Raw genomic sequence first — 17,325 nt, 5'->3', positions numbered from 1 at the left:
ATTGTTATTGAAGGGAATTTTTAAAAATTTCTAGTAATATTTAGTTCTAGATTTTCTAATGTTTTAACTGGAAATCCAGAATATTGAAATCATAACAGCACTTCAATCCAGCACTTTACTACCATCTTCAGATATTTGTGTCTGTAATCCTCCAGTTTTTGTCCTTTGGCTCCTTTAAATTGTACAGTGTAATAGTAGCTTTTCTTCCAAAGTGATTAATATCATTATTTGTCTAATTTCATCTGCCATACATCTGTCCATTTCATCAGTTTGTATGTCCCGTAGAAGTCTACTTCTATTCTTAACGGCATTTCCAAATTGTAAATTATTTGCATATATATTCTGGATACTCAAATCCATGCCTATAACTGGCTCTCTACCTTTTGTCAATAATGCTTACCTGAGTTTAAACTTTCTGTAAACTTCATTCCAACCTGATGAACAACCACCAGTTAGCTGTTAATTTCTTAATCTTTGATTTTACTCTATCACTATCCCATTAATCCTAATCTGTGGGAATCAATTAAATGCCCTAAAATGCCTCAAAAATCCATATGCACAGCAATGTTACTCCATTAATTCTGTCATTTCCTTGAAGAACTCAGTTGTTAAATTCCCTTTTAACAAAGGCATGTCTTTTGATATTTAATAACCAACAATTTATCTTGCCACAGGTAAGAACCTCTACAATTTTACTGCATTGACATTAGTTTGAACAGTTGATGACTGCACAGAGTGCAAAACTGTTTAAGGGAATTGAATGCAACCCAATTAAAACCAAACCTGGGTTCTGCACTGAATGCCTATGATCTTTTATAAGCTTTTTTTTTCCCCGCTAAAGAGCAGCACTGTACCTTCAGTATGCTGACAATTTAGGGGAGAGATGGAAATGCACAGGCTCTTGTCTGCTTCCCTCCAACGGAGCAGGTGGTCAACACAGCCTGTTGAGGCTTATACGTGCCATAGCTTCCCATCGTAGTGTCTTAATCAGGAATCCTGCCCTGATCTGAGACAAGTAGATAGTTTCATCAATGGGGTTCCACATATTTATGCCAGAGTCAGATATTTATAAATTGTCAAAGAAATGAAATAAAATTCCCCTGAAATTAAGTTTTTAATCAAATTCTTGTTCAAATGAAAGGAAGACAACCAAAACAGGAATAAGTTCATTAACACATGAACACATAATACACGGCTGTGAAGAATTTAACATCTCATTGTTTACATCACATTTTATTCAAAATATTTGTAAGTGAACTTATTAATGTAGGGATCTTCCAGATGGATCCAAGATGAGCTAAGTTTCACAGGTAAGTGTTTACAATAACTGTGCCACAAATTGCATTTCCCTTTTACCAAAATATTCAATTCCTTCTAATAACTGCTTAAAATGGTCATGGTTCCTAAATTACATAGATCCCATTCTTGAGTTGTATTTCCAATTGACATAGAAAATGGCAACTTTAAGTTATTGGCAGTTGTAGATGTAACTAAGCTTATTTATAAAGTTCGAGATGAATTCAGCAACCATTTATCGTATACTGAAAACTACAGTGCACATACACTAATTACTAGCAGCATATAAATAGTAATTTTGCACAGACCCCTTACAATTTATTTACTGCCACCACTTTCAAGTATATCGCAATGTCTGAGCATTGCCTTGAATTTGACATCAATAACATGAATGTCAACAGTGAATGCTGACGTCAGGCACTGGTCAAGAATCAATAAGACAATAGTTGCACAGTTAGACAAAAACATTTGCCCAATGACATAACTGTCTTAGAAATATATTTTAATGCATAGAGAACCACACTCCAAAAAAAGACTCAAGGAATTTATATGTACAATGCTGTGGTATGCTATTGTGTGATTTCCCAAGTACTGCTATTCAGACAATTTGAGAATGAAAAAAATGTTTTACTTCCACAAGCCTAAAGTGTCCAATTCCATCATATTAATTATAATCACATATAAACTGGTGGCAGTCATAATTTTTAGCTTTCACACAATGTACGATGAAATACTGGGTGGAGAGAACAGAATGGATCAGAAATGCATACCTTCAAAGGGATCAAATTGGAGCCTTTGTTCAACTTATCCGGTTCAGTTCCTGGGCCTTGCGTTTTTGCTGTCTCTTTTTAATTTTAATCATCCATTTAATACTAAGTTTTGCAAACTCTGCCGCCTTGAATAAAGCCAAGAAAACACCACACAGAATAGCAATTATGTTCCATTGATTGGCTGTGATTATCTGCAAATGGTCAAAGGATAATTAATCCAAACAAGTTCAGATTTAGAGTATATTTGTGATTATTAACCACATAAAGTACAGGAAAATACACTACTCACATTTCATGAATGGAAGATCTGTACCTTACATATCACAGGACCAAGTCATCTGCTGATCTGTATCAATCCATTACCCCTTGAGAAATTATTTGATTGCATTTTTTTATCATTGAAACAATAATATATTTATCTTAATTAAGCTATAATTTAGAGGCAATTTTCCCCTCTGCTTATCTAAAGGAGGAGATACTTAAATGTAGAAACAATATAAACATTGCTATGACCCAGGTGGTCCTTGTCAGCTTTTTCTAATGTATTACCACACTGGTACAGTGTGGGGCTATCACATAGTTCTGCAGTCGCTCAGTCAATTAACATACAAAGATCGGCAGAGAAAGATAATCCCACTTACATCTTGGACTTCCTGAATGAACGGATCCTTCCATTCAAAAACAATGAAGAACCACTGGTCATTCTGTTCAGAACCATGCTGACGGTTGTTATATCTCACAAGAGTGGACTGTGTGAACATCAAAAGCGTTGTTTAGAATAAAAATCAAATTAAAAATGCTGGAAAGCTCCCTAAGTGTTGAGGACCCAATAAAGTGACTCTTTCTCCTATTACAGATTCTGCCTGACCTGCTGACTATTTTCTGTTTTTCAACATGTTCTGTTTTTTTCCAGCCTCTGTAGGTTTTTGATTTTATATATCAAAATACGAACACATCTGGATAAAGTGTGTTTAAGTATGTTTACTAAAAGGAAGACCATGTAAGTGCTGTAAATTTGGAATAAAACAAAAAATGTTGGAAATACTCAGCAGGTTAGCCAGCTTCTGTGGAAAATATAGGAGCCTCTTCATCTTCACTAAGTCTAGGACTCCCAAGGGAACCAAACAGAGGGACAGGTAGTGATGCAGAGGCAATTACTCTACAGAAGGGCTTAGGCTAGGTGAGTACTGCATAGAGAAATGTTGGGTGTGACACTTTGGGAAGAAGAATAAAGGTGTAGACTAATTTCTAAATGGGAGGGAATTTAGAAATTGAAGGCATGAAGGAACTTGAGAGTCCTAGTTCAGCATTCCCTTAAGGTTAATTTTCAGGTTTGGTTGATAGTAAAGGCAGCAAATACAATGTTGCATTTATTTGTAGAGAACTAGAATATAAAAGCAAGGATGTACTGCTGAAGCTGTATAAGGTGTCAGTCAACCACAATTAGAATATCACGAGCAATATTGGGCCCCAAGGAATCTAAGGAAGGTTGTGCTTGCCCTGAAGGGGGTCCAGAGATGGTTTACAAGAATAATCCTGTGGATAAAAGGTTTAGTGTGTGAGGGATGTTTGATGGCTATGGGCCTGTACTCAATAGAAGGCAGAAGGATGAGGGAGGATCTTTTTGAAACCCAGGCAATTCTGAAAAGCCTAGGTAGAGTGGATTTGGAAAGGATATTTCCACTAGTAGGAGAGTTTAAGATCTGAAGCCAAAACAGCAACAGAATAAAACAATGTCCCATTAGTACAGAGATAAGGAGGAATTCCTTTAACCAGAGGGTGGTGAATCTGGGGAATTTGTTGCCATGAAGGGCTGTGGAGGCAAAGTCATTTAATATATTTAAGACAAAGATTGATAGGTTCTTGCGGAGTTAGGTGTTGCAGAGATAAGGCAGAAGAATGGGGCTGAGGGAAAAAATAAGCTGTGAGCTGAATTATCTAATTCTATTCCTCTATCTTTTGGTATTATTGTCTAAGTCTGAAAATGTATTTTCAAATATTATTCTCACTTTTCTTCTCTTTACCACTGAAACCATTACTAATGTCTTGTTACTCCCTCAGCTTTCAAAATTGCTGTTCTGGGTCACCTCAAGCCTGTTTACAAAACCCTTGTAAACCCTCACAATCCATATCCAAATTCATGCCCTGCCTTCCATCTGGATGTGCACGTTCTTCTCCTGGCTTTATGCTTTGTCACACTCCAGAACTATTTCCCTTTTCACAATCCCAACTTGTCTGCCTTCCTCTTAAAGCTATTCTGACATCATGTGATTATTAATTCCATCAGCTCCTCCTATTCTGCCACACTCAATCTATTCTCTCATCAGTTAGATAGCTGCTAATTTCAGCTGGTTAACTTTCAAGTTTTTTCTCCTCATAGTGACTTTTCTTTCCTTACAGGGCACATAGCAAAGACTAAATATACCATTTTATTAATAATTACCACTCCCCTACATAATAATCGGTTGTCAAGGAGATTTCAGACAAAAAATGGAAAGGAAGATGGTTACAATCTATTTTACCGATTTATAGTCAAGAAATAAGTTACACATTTATCCATGTAACAAAACCCCACAAAGAAATGGTAACAGTCTGTGGCATTGTTGCAATATAGATGCCCTTCACAGTGTTCACCATACCTCTTGTCTGAATTCCACCGATTCACTTCGATCTTCTTCTGTCGTTTTTACCAGAGACATTTTGACCCATGTTCGGAAACCACCAGAAAAAGTCCAGATGGAGTAAGAACGTTCACAGTCCTGCATGAACTGTGCTTTGTCAGCACTGAAAGACAAATGCCAGATGTCAACGTTTGGTTTTCAAAATGGGTTACTGTATAATCATATGCAAAATATTGCAGAACATCAGGATTCAGCAACGCTGTTGCAAAAGATTAACACTGTCACTTCTAAATTTGATAATAATAATTTGGCAAATAAAAGATACCATTCGACCACCAAACAGAAATAATAGTGTCAGTGATCAGGCATCAGCATTGCTCTTAATATAAAACAGTAGCACAGCTGACAGTGCCCTGCCTACACCGATCATAGGCAGCATTTTCATTAAAAGGTTTAAGTGGAAGCTGTATCTAAACATGAGGGATAAAGGTTATACTGATGAGATTAGCAAAGTTGGAGTGGGTAGTGAATTAAAAGTAGGACTGACCAGTATGCCAGATAAACACATTTCTAAGCAATATAAGTTATGTAATTCTCTTCAATCTATCCATCAATGTCCCAAAACAGAGAAGTTTCTGAATTATCTAAATTCCAATAATAATACAAATGGCAACACAGATTTTGAATTTCCATGTCATCTGCTAATACTAAACTGATGAATACTATTCGTATTTGTAACCAGGTAACGAAATGAGTTTGAGTAACTACATTTAAATTTCCTTTCCACTTACATCCATAACCCCTCTGATGCCCTCCACCACTCCCAGATCGTCACAAGCCTCACTTCTTTGGGAGATCTTACCTCTGTAGTCCCCCAGCCCATACGCCCATTTCTTTCTGCTGACTGCCAACAACAAGCAAGTGTCTCTCAGAAGACCTGTTGTTTCAGCATCCCTTTTCCACACTGAGCTTACTTTTTCCTGGATCCATCCATTTTTGTGTATCCTTTCTGCCAATTTTGAAGAAAGGCCTCAGATCTAAACTATCACCCTGTTCATCTTTTCACAGAGATACTGCCTGATCAACTCAATGCGTCCAGCATTTTCTTTTTTTTTCTTTTTCTTTTTTTAATTTTTTTAATTAGTTTTTCAAAACATTTTACAAAATTAAAAACCCCAAATCCCAATGAGGAGCATTAATACAGTGCAAGATTAAGCAAACAATAACAATATGCTACAAAGGAAGAGACGTCCAGCATTTTCTGATTTTATTTAAAGTGTCCAGTTGATTTTGCATGAAAGGCAAACACTGATTTACAATTTAAAATGGTAAATCACTTTATTATTATCACATGTACTGAAGTACAGTGAAAAACTTAGCTTGCATTCAGATCAACTTATTATCACAGTACATTGTGTGAGTACAAGATAAAACAATAGAATACAGAATTAAATGTTACAGTGACAGAGAAACTGCAGTGCGGGCAGACAACAGCAAGGTCATTAGAACATAGACTGTGAAGTCAAGGGTCCAGCTTATCATAGTAGGGGACTTTTCAATAGTTTTGACTGCAAGACAGAAGCTCATATCGAGCTTGGTGGTACTGCACTCAGGCTGTTGTATTTTCTGCTTGATGGGAGTGGGGTGAAGAGAGATTGCCTGGGATGTATGGGGTCTTTAATTGCATTGGCTGTATGAAGTGTTAGACGAAGTGGCAAGGGTCAAAGGGGACATGCAAAATTTCTTTAGCCTCCTGATGAAGTAGGCTTTTCTTGGCTGAGTGTCCATGCGGTTGGATTGGGGCAGGCTATTGGTGATGTTCACTCATATGAACTTGAAGCTTTCAAATCTCTCGGCTCAGCACCATTGATATAAACAGCAGCACGTGCACTGCCCCGTACCAGTAGTCAGACACCAGCTCTTTTGTATACCTGACATTGAGGGAAAGATTATGTCATGACACCATGTCAGTAAGCTCTCTATCTCCTTCCTGAGCTCCAACTCGTTGTTCTTTGAGATTCAGCCCACTATGGTTGTGTCATTTGCAAACTTGTAGAAGTTAGAGCAGAACCTGATCACACAGTTGTGTGATAAACATTTATTTCACTTAAAATGCTTTATGTAACAATCAATAGGCACCAGCAAAGTATTAGGTCTTTTCACTCAGCCACATCAGTCCATAAAATTAAAGTTCTCACCTCTCCCGAAACTCATCAAATGAAGCGAATAAGAGATAACCAATTGCACTGAAATACTCTTCTGTTTCATTGAGATGGAATTGCAAAAACACCCGCTCCTTCTTTCTCACATCTTGGGGTCCACGGATAACCAGGGCTGATTTCTACAAATGAGGAGAAACACGACAAATTGAATTCAAAATTGCCAAATTTTCCAAGCAGCATAAGTTGGCATATGATAGGAGAATAAGTTGGGGAAGAGATGAACAGTGGTAGCCATCATGCTTAAGCTCAAATATGCCAGAGTCACACAGTACTATAGCACAAAGAAAGGCCGTTGGCCCAATTCATCAGTGCCCATGCAAGCTGGTTTCATTTGCCACTGATTGTGATGTATGGACCCATTTCTTTTAGAGCAATGATACCCCCCTCACCCCTTAGCACTATGTATTGATCTGTTGTCTGTGCATGCGCTGTTGTCTACATATGCACATTGTTCTCTCTCTCTCTCACTGCAATGTGAATACACCAGTTAAAGCCATCTCCTGCACGTGTGCTTTCATTTAATCGATATGTAGTTTTGCACAGACACAACAAATTGGCGATGACTACAAACTTGAATGCCTGAATACATCATGAACTGCATCAACAGTTGCAGGATGAAACAGTGAGAGTTAAGCAGCACGAGAAAGCCATCACGGACACTAACAAAGGCACGAGTACAGCATGGTACACAGTGGAAGACGTGCTGAATTTAAAGTGAAAATAACCTGGCGATAGCTTCAGTTGAGAAAGTTGATGAATTTGATAGTGCTAATGAAAACCGGGGGATAGGGAGTCATATATTGAGAGGGTTGAACTATATTGTAACATAAACAATGTGGAGGAGTTAAAGAAAGCCCCTGCACTTCCTAGCTTAATGGGTTCAAGGACATACAGTCTCTTATGCAGCCTAGTAATCCCTGAAAAGCCAGCAAGCAGGACGTTCAATGAAATAGTTACAATTTTACAAAATCACTTGAGCCCTAAATGGCTGGCAATAGCTGAAAGATTTAGATTTTACAAAAAGAACCAGTCAAAAGATGAAAGCATTTCTGAATACATCGCAGAACTGCGTAACCTTTCTCAGTACTGTGACTTTAGATATACTTTCTGATGCATTAAGGGAAAGGCCTGTATGTGGCATGCATTGTCAAAGCACTCAAAAGAGGCTACTGTCTGAAAGAGACCTAACCTTAGCACAGGCATTGACCATGGCAACATCGTTAGAGACTGCAGCTACAGATGCCGCAGAATTACAGGAAAGGTTAGAAAATGGAATACACAAAATGTCCCTGAATGATGCAAAAAGCATAAGATGGTATCGATGTGGCAAATCCTCTCATGATACAAATGACTGTTGGTTCAAAGAAAAAGTCTGCAGAAAGTGTTACAGACAAGATCACATACAAAATGTGCAAGGCAGACAAAAAGCACAACCCAGTGAAAAGTCTCAAACAAAAAAAACTAAGCAAATGCATAAAGTTACTGAATGTCACAGAATCAGACAACATAGAGTCTGACAAAGGCCATGCCTAGAACTGCGTAGTATTACTGAAGCAGATCACAAAATCATCTGGATCACAACAGATGTGTCTGGTGTAAAACTGAAAATGGAGCTGGATACGGGGTCAGCTTTGTCCATAATTCCAGAGGCTGATGACAACAGACTGTTTTCTAAGATGCCGTTAGAGAAGACCTCAGTGATGTTAAAGACATACACAGGTGAAGAAGTGTCTCCCAAAGGCAAATAGAAAGTAAATGTAACTAACAAATGAAAGCCAAACACAACAGATAGAGCTTTATGTATTGAAAAGTGGCGGGCCAGAACTTTTCTGACATGAATGGTTAAGAAAAATCCAACTAAACTGGCACTCAGTCAAAGCTCTCAGTGTGACATCAATAGGCAACAGCAGCCCAAACGGTAGCACTGACCGAAGACCGGCACAGCTGCTTAATGCTAATGAGAAGGTGTTTGAGAAGGGTACTGTATTGGTAAACTCAAAAGCATGAAGGCCAGAATTGAACTGGATGAAGCAGCAACACCAAGATTCCACAAAGTGCATCCAGTGCCTTGCGCACTATGTTCTAAAGTGGATGCTGAACTGCAGAACTTGGAGGCGCCTGGAATTCTCTCCAAGGTTGAATGAAATGATTGGACCACGACTACTGTCCTGGTGATCAGGAAAAGGAAGGCTGGTGCTATTCACATTTGTGGGGATTTCAAGGTGAGCATTGACCCAGTGTTGCCCCTGCCATGAATAGAAGATGTTTTTGGCAGATGGGAAGAGATTTTCAAAGGTTGCCTTGTCACAAGCCTATCTGCAAATGGAGATTGAGGAGTCAAGCAGTAAATTCCTCACGATCAGCATTCACAAGAGACTGTTGCAGTATAATCATCTCGTCTTTGGCGTTGCATCAGCTCCAGCAATTTGGCAAAGAGCAATGGACCAAGTGCTCCAAGATATCCCAGAAACACAATGTAACCTTGATGGAATCACTGTGACTGGCAAAAATGATGAAGCACACCTCCAGAACCTTGGTAATGTGCTTACCAGGCTGAGCGAGTATGGTCTGGCATAAAGAGAGAGAAATGAAATCTCATATCGTGGACATGTCATTGACAAGCACGGCTTACATAAGTCACAAGAGAAGATTAAAACAGTGTTGCAGACAGCCAAACCAGAAAGTGTGTTATAACTCAGGTCATACTCAGGCCTTGTAAACTACTACCACCGGTTTCTACCAAACATTGCTACAGTGCTGTACCCATCGAACACACTGCTGCAGACAGAAGCAAAATCAGAACAGTCAGAAAGATTTGCCCACAATTCTGTAGGTGCGACTTCTCAAATATCTTTTTAACATGTCTCAGCTCTTATAATCAATGCTCTGACTGTTAAAGGCCAGCTGCCTAATGCTGTATTTATCATCCTGTCTGCCTGTGGCACAGCTTTTCAGGAACTACATATTTGTACACCTAGGCCCTTCTGCAATATTCACCAGGGCCCTACTACTCACTAAGAAACTCTTACCCTAGTTTGGTTTCCCACAATGCATCACTTCCCACTTGTTTTTCATTCGTTCTATATGTACTAATCTTGCGATTTAATCAAGGAATACAACTTTAAGAGGAGACTTGACAGGAAATGGAGTACAGCAGATGAACGATAATTGAAAGGTGCATAAAGTACTTTACCAATGTTTGGTTTCTGTAAGGGTCCAAGTAACTGACATGTTCCTTGATGCAGTCTACTTCCCCTGGTTGGCCTGGATTCACCACAAACTTAAAACTGTCATGAAAATGATGCTTGCAACTCAGGAGCTCAGCCTCACCAAGATAAAAAGCTATGCCTGTAAGACAGATTGAGACACATGCATTAGGAGGTCACTGCAAATGATTCAAACTTTATACTCTTCTCCCTACCTATTTCAACCAATACTCCTCTGATCCAGGTACAAGAGGAGCAACTCAGTGCCCAAGAGCCAAAATGTCCTACATTGCCTGAATATACTATGTTCCTCCAGAAAACAGACTGTAGGATGGAGACATAAGACAATGCAAGTGCCAGAATCTGTAGCAAATCTGTTCCTCGACTTCGCATATAGCCTCATCCTGGCAATGGAAGAGGGTGAGGACAAACATGTTTGTGTGGGAATGGGGATAATTAAAATTGCTGGTAATTAGGAGCTCCAGAACACCTTGACAGATGGGCACATGTGCTCCGTGAACTGTCACCCAGTTTGCATTTTGTCTGGAGGAACTGCATTTCATACTCTTCCTGGGTGGTCTATAGTCTTACAGCACCACAAATTAATACTTCAATTTCTGTTAAGCTGCTTTCCCTCTGCCCCTTTTCTCTCCTTTGAACTACCCAGTTCTTCTTACACTCACCCCAGCACCCATCACCCCGTTTCTTTCCTCTTCTTCACTATCTGCCCATCATCTATGCTCTCCCCACTACTCCCAACCTGCTGCATGTGATTTCACATTCCATCTTCATCTCCTATCAGAATCTTTCATCTTCAGCTCTGTCGTTCCACATATCACCTCCCAGCTCCAGGTGCTATTTCCATTGCCCTCTCCACCATCTGTCCTCCACCTCTCGTTGCTGAGAGTCACCTACCCCTTGCCAACTCTCACTCCATCCTGTCCCTCCACCTTGCTACAATAGCCATCTCCCCTGCTTTTAGATGAAGGGTCTCAATCCAAAACATTGACTGCTCACTTGTGGGTCAGGCAGCATCTGCGCATCGTGTATGTTCCCTCTGAAATAGCCCAGCAAGTCGTGTCACATTGCTAGACAAAGCTTCTCAAGATTCTGGGGGACAGTGATCACCGCTCCCTGACCTTTAGCATTATCATGGAAAAGGATAGAATCAGAGAGGACAGGAAAATTTTTAATTGGGGAAGGGCAAATTATGAGGCTATAAGGCTAGAACTTGCGGGTGTGAATTGGGATGAGGTTTCTGTAGGGAAATATACTATGGACATGTGGTCGATGTTTAAGGATCTCTTGCAGGATGTTAGGGATAAATTTGTCCCGGTGAGGAATATAAAGAATGGTAGGATGAAGGAACCATGGGTGACAAGTGAAGTGGAAAATCTAGTCAGGTGGAAGAAGGCAGCATACATGAGGTTTAGGAAGCAAGGATCAGATGGGTCTATTGAGGAATATAGGGTAGCAAGAAAGGAGCTTAAGAAGGGGCTGAGAAGAGCAAAAAGGGGGCATGAGAAGGCCTTGGCGAGTAGGGTAAAGGAAAACCCCAAGGCATTCTTCAATTATGTGAAGAACAAAAGGATGACAGGAGTGAAGGTAGGACCGATTAGAGATAAAAGATGTGCCTGGAGGCTGTGGAAGTGAGCGAGGTCCTCAATGAATACTTCTCTTCGGTATTCACCACTGAGAGGGAATTTGATGATGGTGAGGACAATATGAGTGAGGTTGATGTTCTGGAGCATGTTGATATTAAGGGAGAGGAGGTGTTGGAGTTGTTAAAATACATTAGGACGGATAAGTCCCCGGGGCCTGATGGAATATTCCCCAGGCTGCTCCACGAGGCGAGGGAAGAGATTGCTGAACCTCTGGCTAGGATCTTTATGTCCTCGTTGTCCACGGGAATGGTACCGGAGGATTGGAGGGAGGCGAATGTTGTCCCCTTGTTCAAAAAAGGTAGTAGGGATAGTCCAGGTAATTATAGACCAGTGAGCCTTACGTCTGTGGTGGGAAAGCTGTTGGAAAAAATTCTTAGAGATAGGATCTATAGGCATTTAGAGAATCATGGTCTGATCAGGGACAGACAGCATGGCTTTGTGAAGGGCAGATCCTGCCTAACAAGCCTGATAGAGTTCTTTGAGGAGGTGACCAGGCATATAGATGAGGTAGTGCAGTGGATGTGATCTACATGGATTTTAGTAAGGCATTTGACAAGGTTCCACACGTTAGGCTTATTCAGAAAGTCAGAAGGCATGGGATCCAGGGAAGTTCGGCCTGGTGGATTCAGAATTGGCTTGCCTGCAGAAGGCAGAGGGTTATGGTGGAGGGAGTACATTCAGATTGGAGGATTGTGACTAGTGGTGTCCCACAAGGATCTGTTCTGGGACCTCTACTTTTTGTGATTTTTATTAACGACTTGGATGTGGGGGTAGAAGGGTGGGTTGTCAAGTTTGTAGAGGACACAAAGGTTGGTGGTGTTGTAGATAGTGTAGAGGATTGTCGAAGATTGCAGAGAGACATTTATAGGATGCAGAAGTGGGCTGAGAATTGGCAGATGGAGTTCAACCCGGAGAAGTGTGAGGTGGTACACTTTGGAAGGACAAATTCCAAGGCAGAGTACAAAGTAAATGGCAGGATACTTGGTAGTGTGGAGGAGCAGAGGGATCTGGGGGTACTTGTCCACAGATCCCTGAAAGTTGCCTCACAGATAGATAGGGTAGTTAAGAAAGCTTATGGGGTGTTAGCTTTCATAACTCAAGGGATAGAGTTTAAGAGACGCGATGTAATGATGCAGCTCTATAAAACTCTGGTTAGGCCACACTTGGAGTACTGTGTCCAGTTCTGTTCGCCTCACTATAGGAAGAACGTGGAAGCATTGGAAAGGGTACAGAGGAGATTTACCAAGATGCTGCTTGGTTTAGAGAGTATGGATTATGATCAGAGATTAAGGGAGCTAGGGCTTTACTCTTTGGATAAAGGAGGATGAGAGGAGTCATGATAGAGGTGTACAAGATATTAAAAGGAATAGATAGAGTGGACAGCCAGCGCCTCTTCCCCAGGGCACCACTGCTCAGTACAAGAGGACATGGCTTTAAGGTAAGGGGAGGGAAGTTCAAGGGGGATACTAGAGGAAGGTTTTTCACTCAGAGAGTGGTTGGTGCGTGGAATGCACTGCCTGAGTCAGTGGTGGAGGCAGATACACTAGTGAAGTTTAAGAGACTACTAGATAGGTATATGGAGGAATTTAAGGTGGGGGGTTATATGGGAGGCAGGGTTTGAGGGTCGGCACAACATTGTGGGCTGAAGGGCCTGTACTGTGCTGTATTGTTCTATTCAACACTGTTTAATGTCATTTCCAGTACACAAGTATAAAGAAGAACAAAATCACTGTTACTCCCAATGTGATGCAGCAGAGAAAGAAAAAACACTACGAGAAAAACACAGTAATAAAAAAACACAATAAATATAAATACATGAGATAGTGTGCAGACATGGATTGGTTGTTTGTCCATAAAGTGACGCTAGGCACAGGAGTGTCTGTACATAAGGTGACTCTGACAGGAATTGATAGCGTAGTAGTGGTTGGGAGAAGGGGTTAGTGGGTGGAGGTGTTGATCAGCCCTACCGCTTGGAAAAAGTAACTGTTTTTGTTTCTGTTGTTGAATTCAAAGGCAATTAGGAACAGGTAATCAATGCTGTGTTATGTAAGGTTTGACAAGAGTTCCTGAGATTGAATATAAATCGCTCAACTGTAATTAAGATTATGACTAACTTAGGATAAAAATATCAAAACAGATGACTCATCTCATGTGCTACCAATTCTGGAATGTCATTGTGTTACCAAACCCATGTCACTCATCATGTTCAGGAGCCAGATTAGCACTTAAGGTACAATATCATGACAGCACAGGAGGTACTCAATTTATACCATATTTAAGTAGACTAAAAGCACTCCTTTAAGTTGAAAAGAATTGAAGTAATTAATTTAGGAATCCGAAGATAAGTAACAATAAGTGAGAAAGTACAATGTTCTTTTTAATGACAATCTCAGGTGGCAAGAGGTTGTTCCAAAACACATCACAGCCAATGAAATCATTTCTTTTGAAAGTGCAATTCTTGTTGAGGTCCAGTTAAACATGCACAGGAAGAACAAAAACTTGCAAATAAATAAAAGTTATTAATTTGTTTTTGCTGGTGTGAATGCATATTGGACCATCTTATCATGTGAATTCTAAGTTCAAAATACATTTATTATCAAAGTATGTATTTCGTATACAACCCTGAGAGTCATCTCCTCCACAGACAGAATTCTCAGGTTCTTCATCAAAAAGCTATGTACTTTCAAAAAGAGCCCTGACGTTAACATCTCTTTCACACGTCTAACAGTGCACCTCTGACAATGGAACAATTGTCTAGTTTTGTATGACTAGACATTCCATGTGCACAACTAAACACACGTTATGTGTTATGAGAAAAGTTAATGGAAAAGTTGATGAAGCAGCATCGATAAAGAGAGGGTCCCCCAAATTGTTGCTGAGTGGAAGTGCCTACCCTGAACGTTGCAGTGCTTTACACTATAGAAAACAAGCCATTAATCTTGATATTGAAAGTTCAATTATTCATTCAGCCTACTGTGTAAGGTAAAAAAGATGAAAAAAAAGTGACATACAGTACGATTTTGCGGCCTGCAATGGGTAGTTGAGTATCAGGTCATGAGATGCCAATAATTCCTCCTGGGATCACGTTCTTGGTCTTAATGTTAAGCAAAGAACAATCTAACTTTCACCTACATGCACTTACTCATATACTAAGCCAAGCAAACTAAATTTGTAATGAAGGAAATAATATCAGTAACTAAAAATTTATTCTGCAAAGCACAGCTGCTTCAAATTATGTTAATTATATAGTGAGCCACAGAAATTTGAATCTAATTAAATGTATTATCAGATTGCTTTCAGTATCAGTAATTAGAATAATTAATATCAAGAGATTTCAAGATACAAGAAAAGCTAAGAAATAACTTACATCAGCAAGTTTATAAGAAAATAACTACATTCTCACCAGGAGCATCATATTGCTGAACTTCCTGAAGAGAGACGGACATGACGGGATGTTTCAGCTTTTCTCTGTAGTCAGTGATTGTCTGATACGCCAGGAACACTGCCACCGACATCAAGAGCAGATAGATAAATATAAGAATTACTGAAAGTGTGTTCTTCAGGCAGGCTTTACCGAAGATAAAGGGAAGACTTGTTGAGCCAATATCATTGTCTAGAAAAGGGGGAAAAAAATCAGTTCCTTCCCTTCTTTAATATGATTATGTTGATCAGATTTAACATACTAAAATATCAGAGTAATAATGTATTCATAGAAACAACTGTGGAACTTAAAATCATCTCTATCCTTTAAAACAGTCAGTCATATTCTTACCATGGTGCTGATACACTCTGGGGTGCTCCGGGACAGATCAGTGGTGTAACCTGGGGTCATTGGGTGTTCTGGGCCTTTCAGCATCACACACCCCTGCCAGGATTGGCCAGACCCCCGCTTCTGTCCTAGCAGCTTTGTCACAGCTCTTTGTCCACAGCCATCCGGAGGTTCGTTCTGGCCACCAGAAGAAGTGGGATCTCCCAGTGGCCACCCATTTTAATTCCACTTCCCATTCCGATATGCCTATCCATGGCCTCCTCCACTGCCTTGATGAGGCCACACTTAGGCTGGAGGAACAACACCTTATATTCCGTTTAGGTAGCCTCCGACCTGGCAGCATGAACATCGATTTCTCAAACTTCCGGTAATGGCTCCCACCTCTCTCTCCTTCTGAACTCCCCATCCCCTTTTCCCTCTCTCACCTTATCTCCTTGCCTGCCCATTGCCTCCCTCTGGTGCTCCTCCCCCCCCCCCTTTGCTTTCTTCCATGGCCCTCTGCCTCTTTCACCAATCAACTTCAAGGCTCTTTACTTCATTCCCCCACCCTTCAGGCTTCACCTGTCACTTTGTGTTTCTCTCTCCTCTTCCCCCACCTTTTCAATCTACTCCACAGCTTTTTTTTCCTCCAGTCCTGCTAAAGAGTTCCAGTCTAAAACGTCGACTGTACTTTTTTCCACAGATGCTGCCTGGCCTGCTGAGTTCCTCCAGCATTTTGTGTGCGTTGTTTAATGGTTACAGTAACTTGCACACGACAGTGATATGTCAGTATAATGAATGAATAAAATTGTTATTTTTTGGTCAGTACAAACATAACAAAAAGCATCATTTTCAAGGATGATTTCATAACAATGATTTCATAAGACAAAATTAAATAATAAAAATCTTTAAAGCAGACCAAAAGGGCATAGGCTGAAGCTACAGTTTATTACACCTACCCCTCTTACTTGTACAACAACATATTTGGTGTCAATCATCACATCAAAAACAAAAAATTTCCTAATCTTTTAACACAAAATCCAGTTCCAAGTATAATTTATTTATATTACTCCTATTCATTTTAAATCATGGATTTTATATTTGTTCATTAAATTATTTTTAAATAATTTTTTAAACTTGTTAAGTGTGGTGCATGTTTTTAAATTCTCACTACAACTGTTCCATAGATTCACCCCTCTGACTGAAATACAATGATTTTTTACATTTGTTATTATTCTTTGATTTTGAAATATACATGTTCCTCTCAATCATGTTGACTTTCCCTCATTTTAAACAACCTTTGGATACTTTGTGGTAACTATCCATTTTTTACTTTATACGTAATTTGTATTATTTTAAAATCTACAAAATATCTGAATTTTATTTAGTTGAATAAATAGTGGATTGGTTGGCTCATAATAATTTGTCTCATTTACTTCCTTTTGGAGTAGAATAGAAAATCAAGTTTGTATGTGCTTTGTATGTATTTCCCCATACCTCTACACAGTAAGTCATGTATGGGACTATAAGTGAACAGTATACAATGTATACAAAGATTCCTGATTTAAGAAATCTTGCGCTTTGTACAGTATTGCAATAGATTCTTGACATTTTTGCTTTGACATAATTTATATGTGGTTTCCAGCTTAATTTATTATCTATTGCCACTCCCAAAAATTTTGTTTCAGATACCTTATCAATTTCAACATCATTTATTCTATGTTTACTATATAAGTTTGGTACACGGTTTCCAAATATTATGAATTTAGTTTTACTTAGATTCAGTGATAATTTGTTA

At 39.6% G+C, this 17,325-nt stretch overlaps 1 protein-coding gene across 5 annotated transcripts in view; it reads right to left on the bottom strand.

The window, feature by feature from the left end:
* The window catches only part of pacc1 (proton activated chloride channel 1), a 46,376-nt gene that overhangs the window by 13,959 nt on the left and 15,092 nt on the right, over positions 1-17,325 (bottom strand). For 4 of the 5 annotated variants that reach the window (XM_073050884.1, XM_073050885.1, XM_073050882.1 and 1 more), the window contains exons 3-8: positions 15,183-15,392; positions 10,103-10,257; positions 6,886-7,028; positions 4,706-4,850; positions 2,708-2,815; positions 2,067-2,257 (exon numbers count right to left, since the gene is read on the bottom strand). In XM_073050884.1, the coding sequence (XP_072906985.1) occupies positions 2,096-2,257; positions 2,708-2,815; positions 4,706-4,850; positions 6,886-7,028; positions 10,103-10,257; positions 15,183-15,392 (923 nt within the window). In that variant the 3' untranslated portion in view covers positions 2,067-2,095. Of the gene's footprint in view, positions 1-1,095; positions 2,258-2,707; positions 2,816-4,705; positions 4,851-6,885; positions 7,029-10,102; positions 10,258-15,182; positions 15,393-17,325 lie in introns of those variants that run through there. The other variant, XM_073050883.1, reaches the window with a different exon arrangement.

The sequence above is a fragment of the Hemitrygon akajei genome, chromosome 7 (genome assembly GCF_048418815.1).
Source record: "Hemitrygon akajei chromosome 7, sHemAka1.3, whole genome shotgun sequence".
NCBI lineage: Eukaryota > Metazoa > Chordata > Chondrichthyes > Myliobatiformes > Dasyatidae > Hemitrygon > Hemitrygon akajei.
The sequence above is the reverse complement of the archived record's forward strand: the minus strand, read 5'-3'. Positions and strand labels throughout refer to the sequence as shown.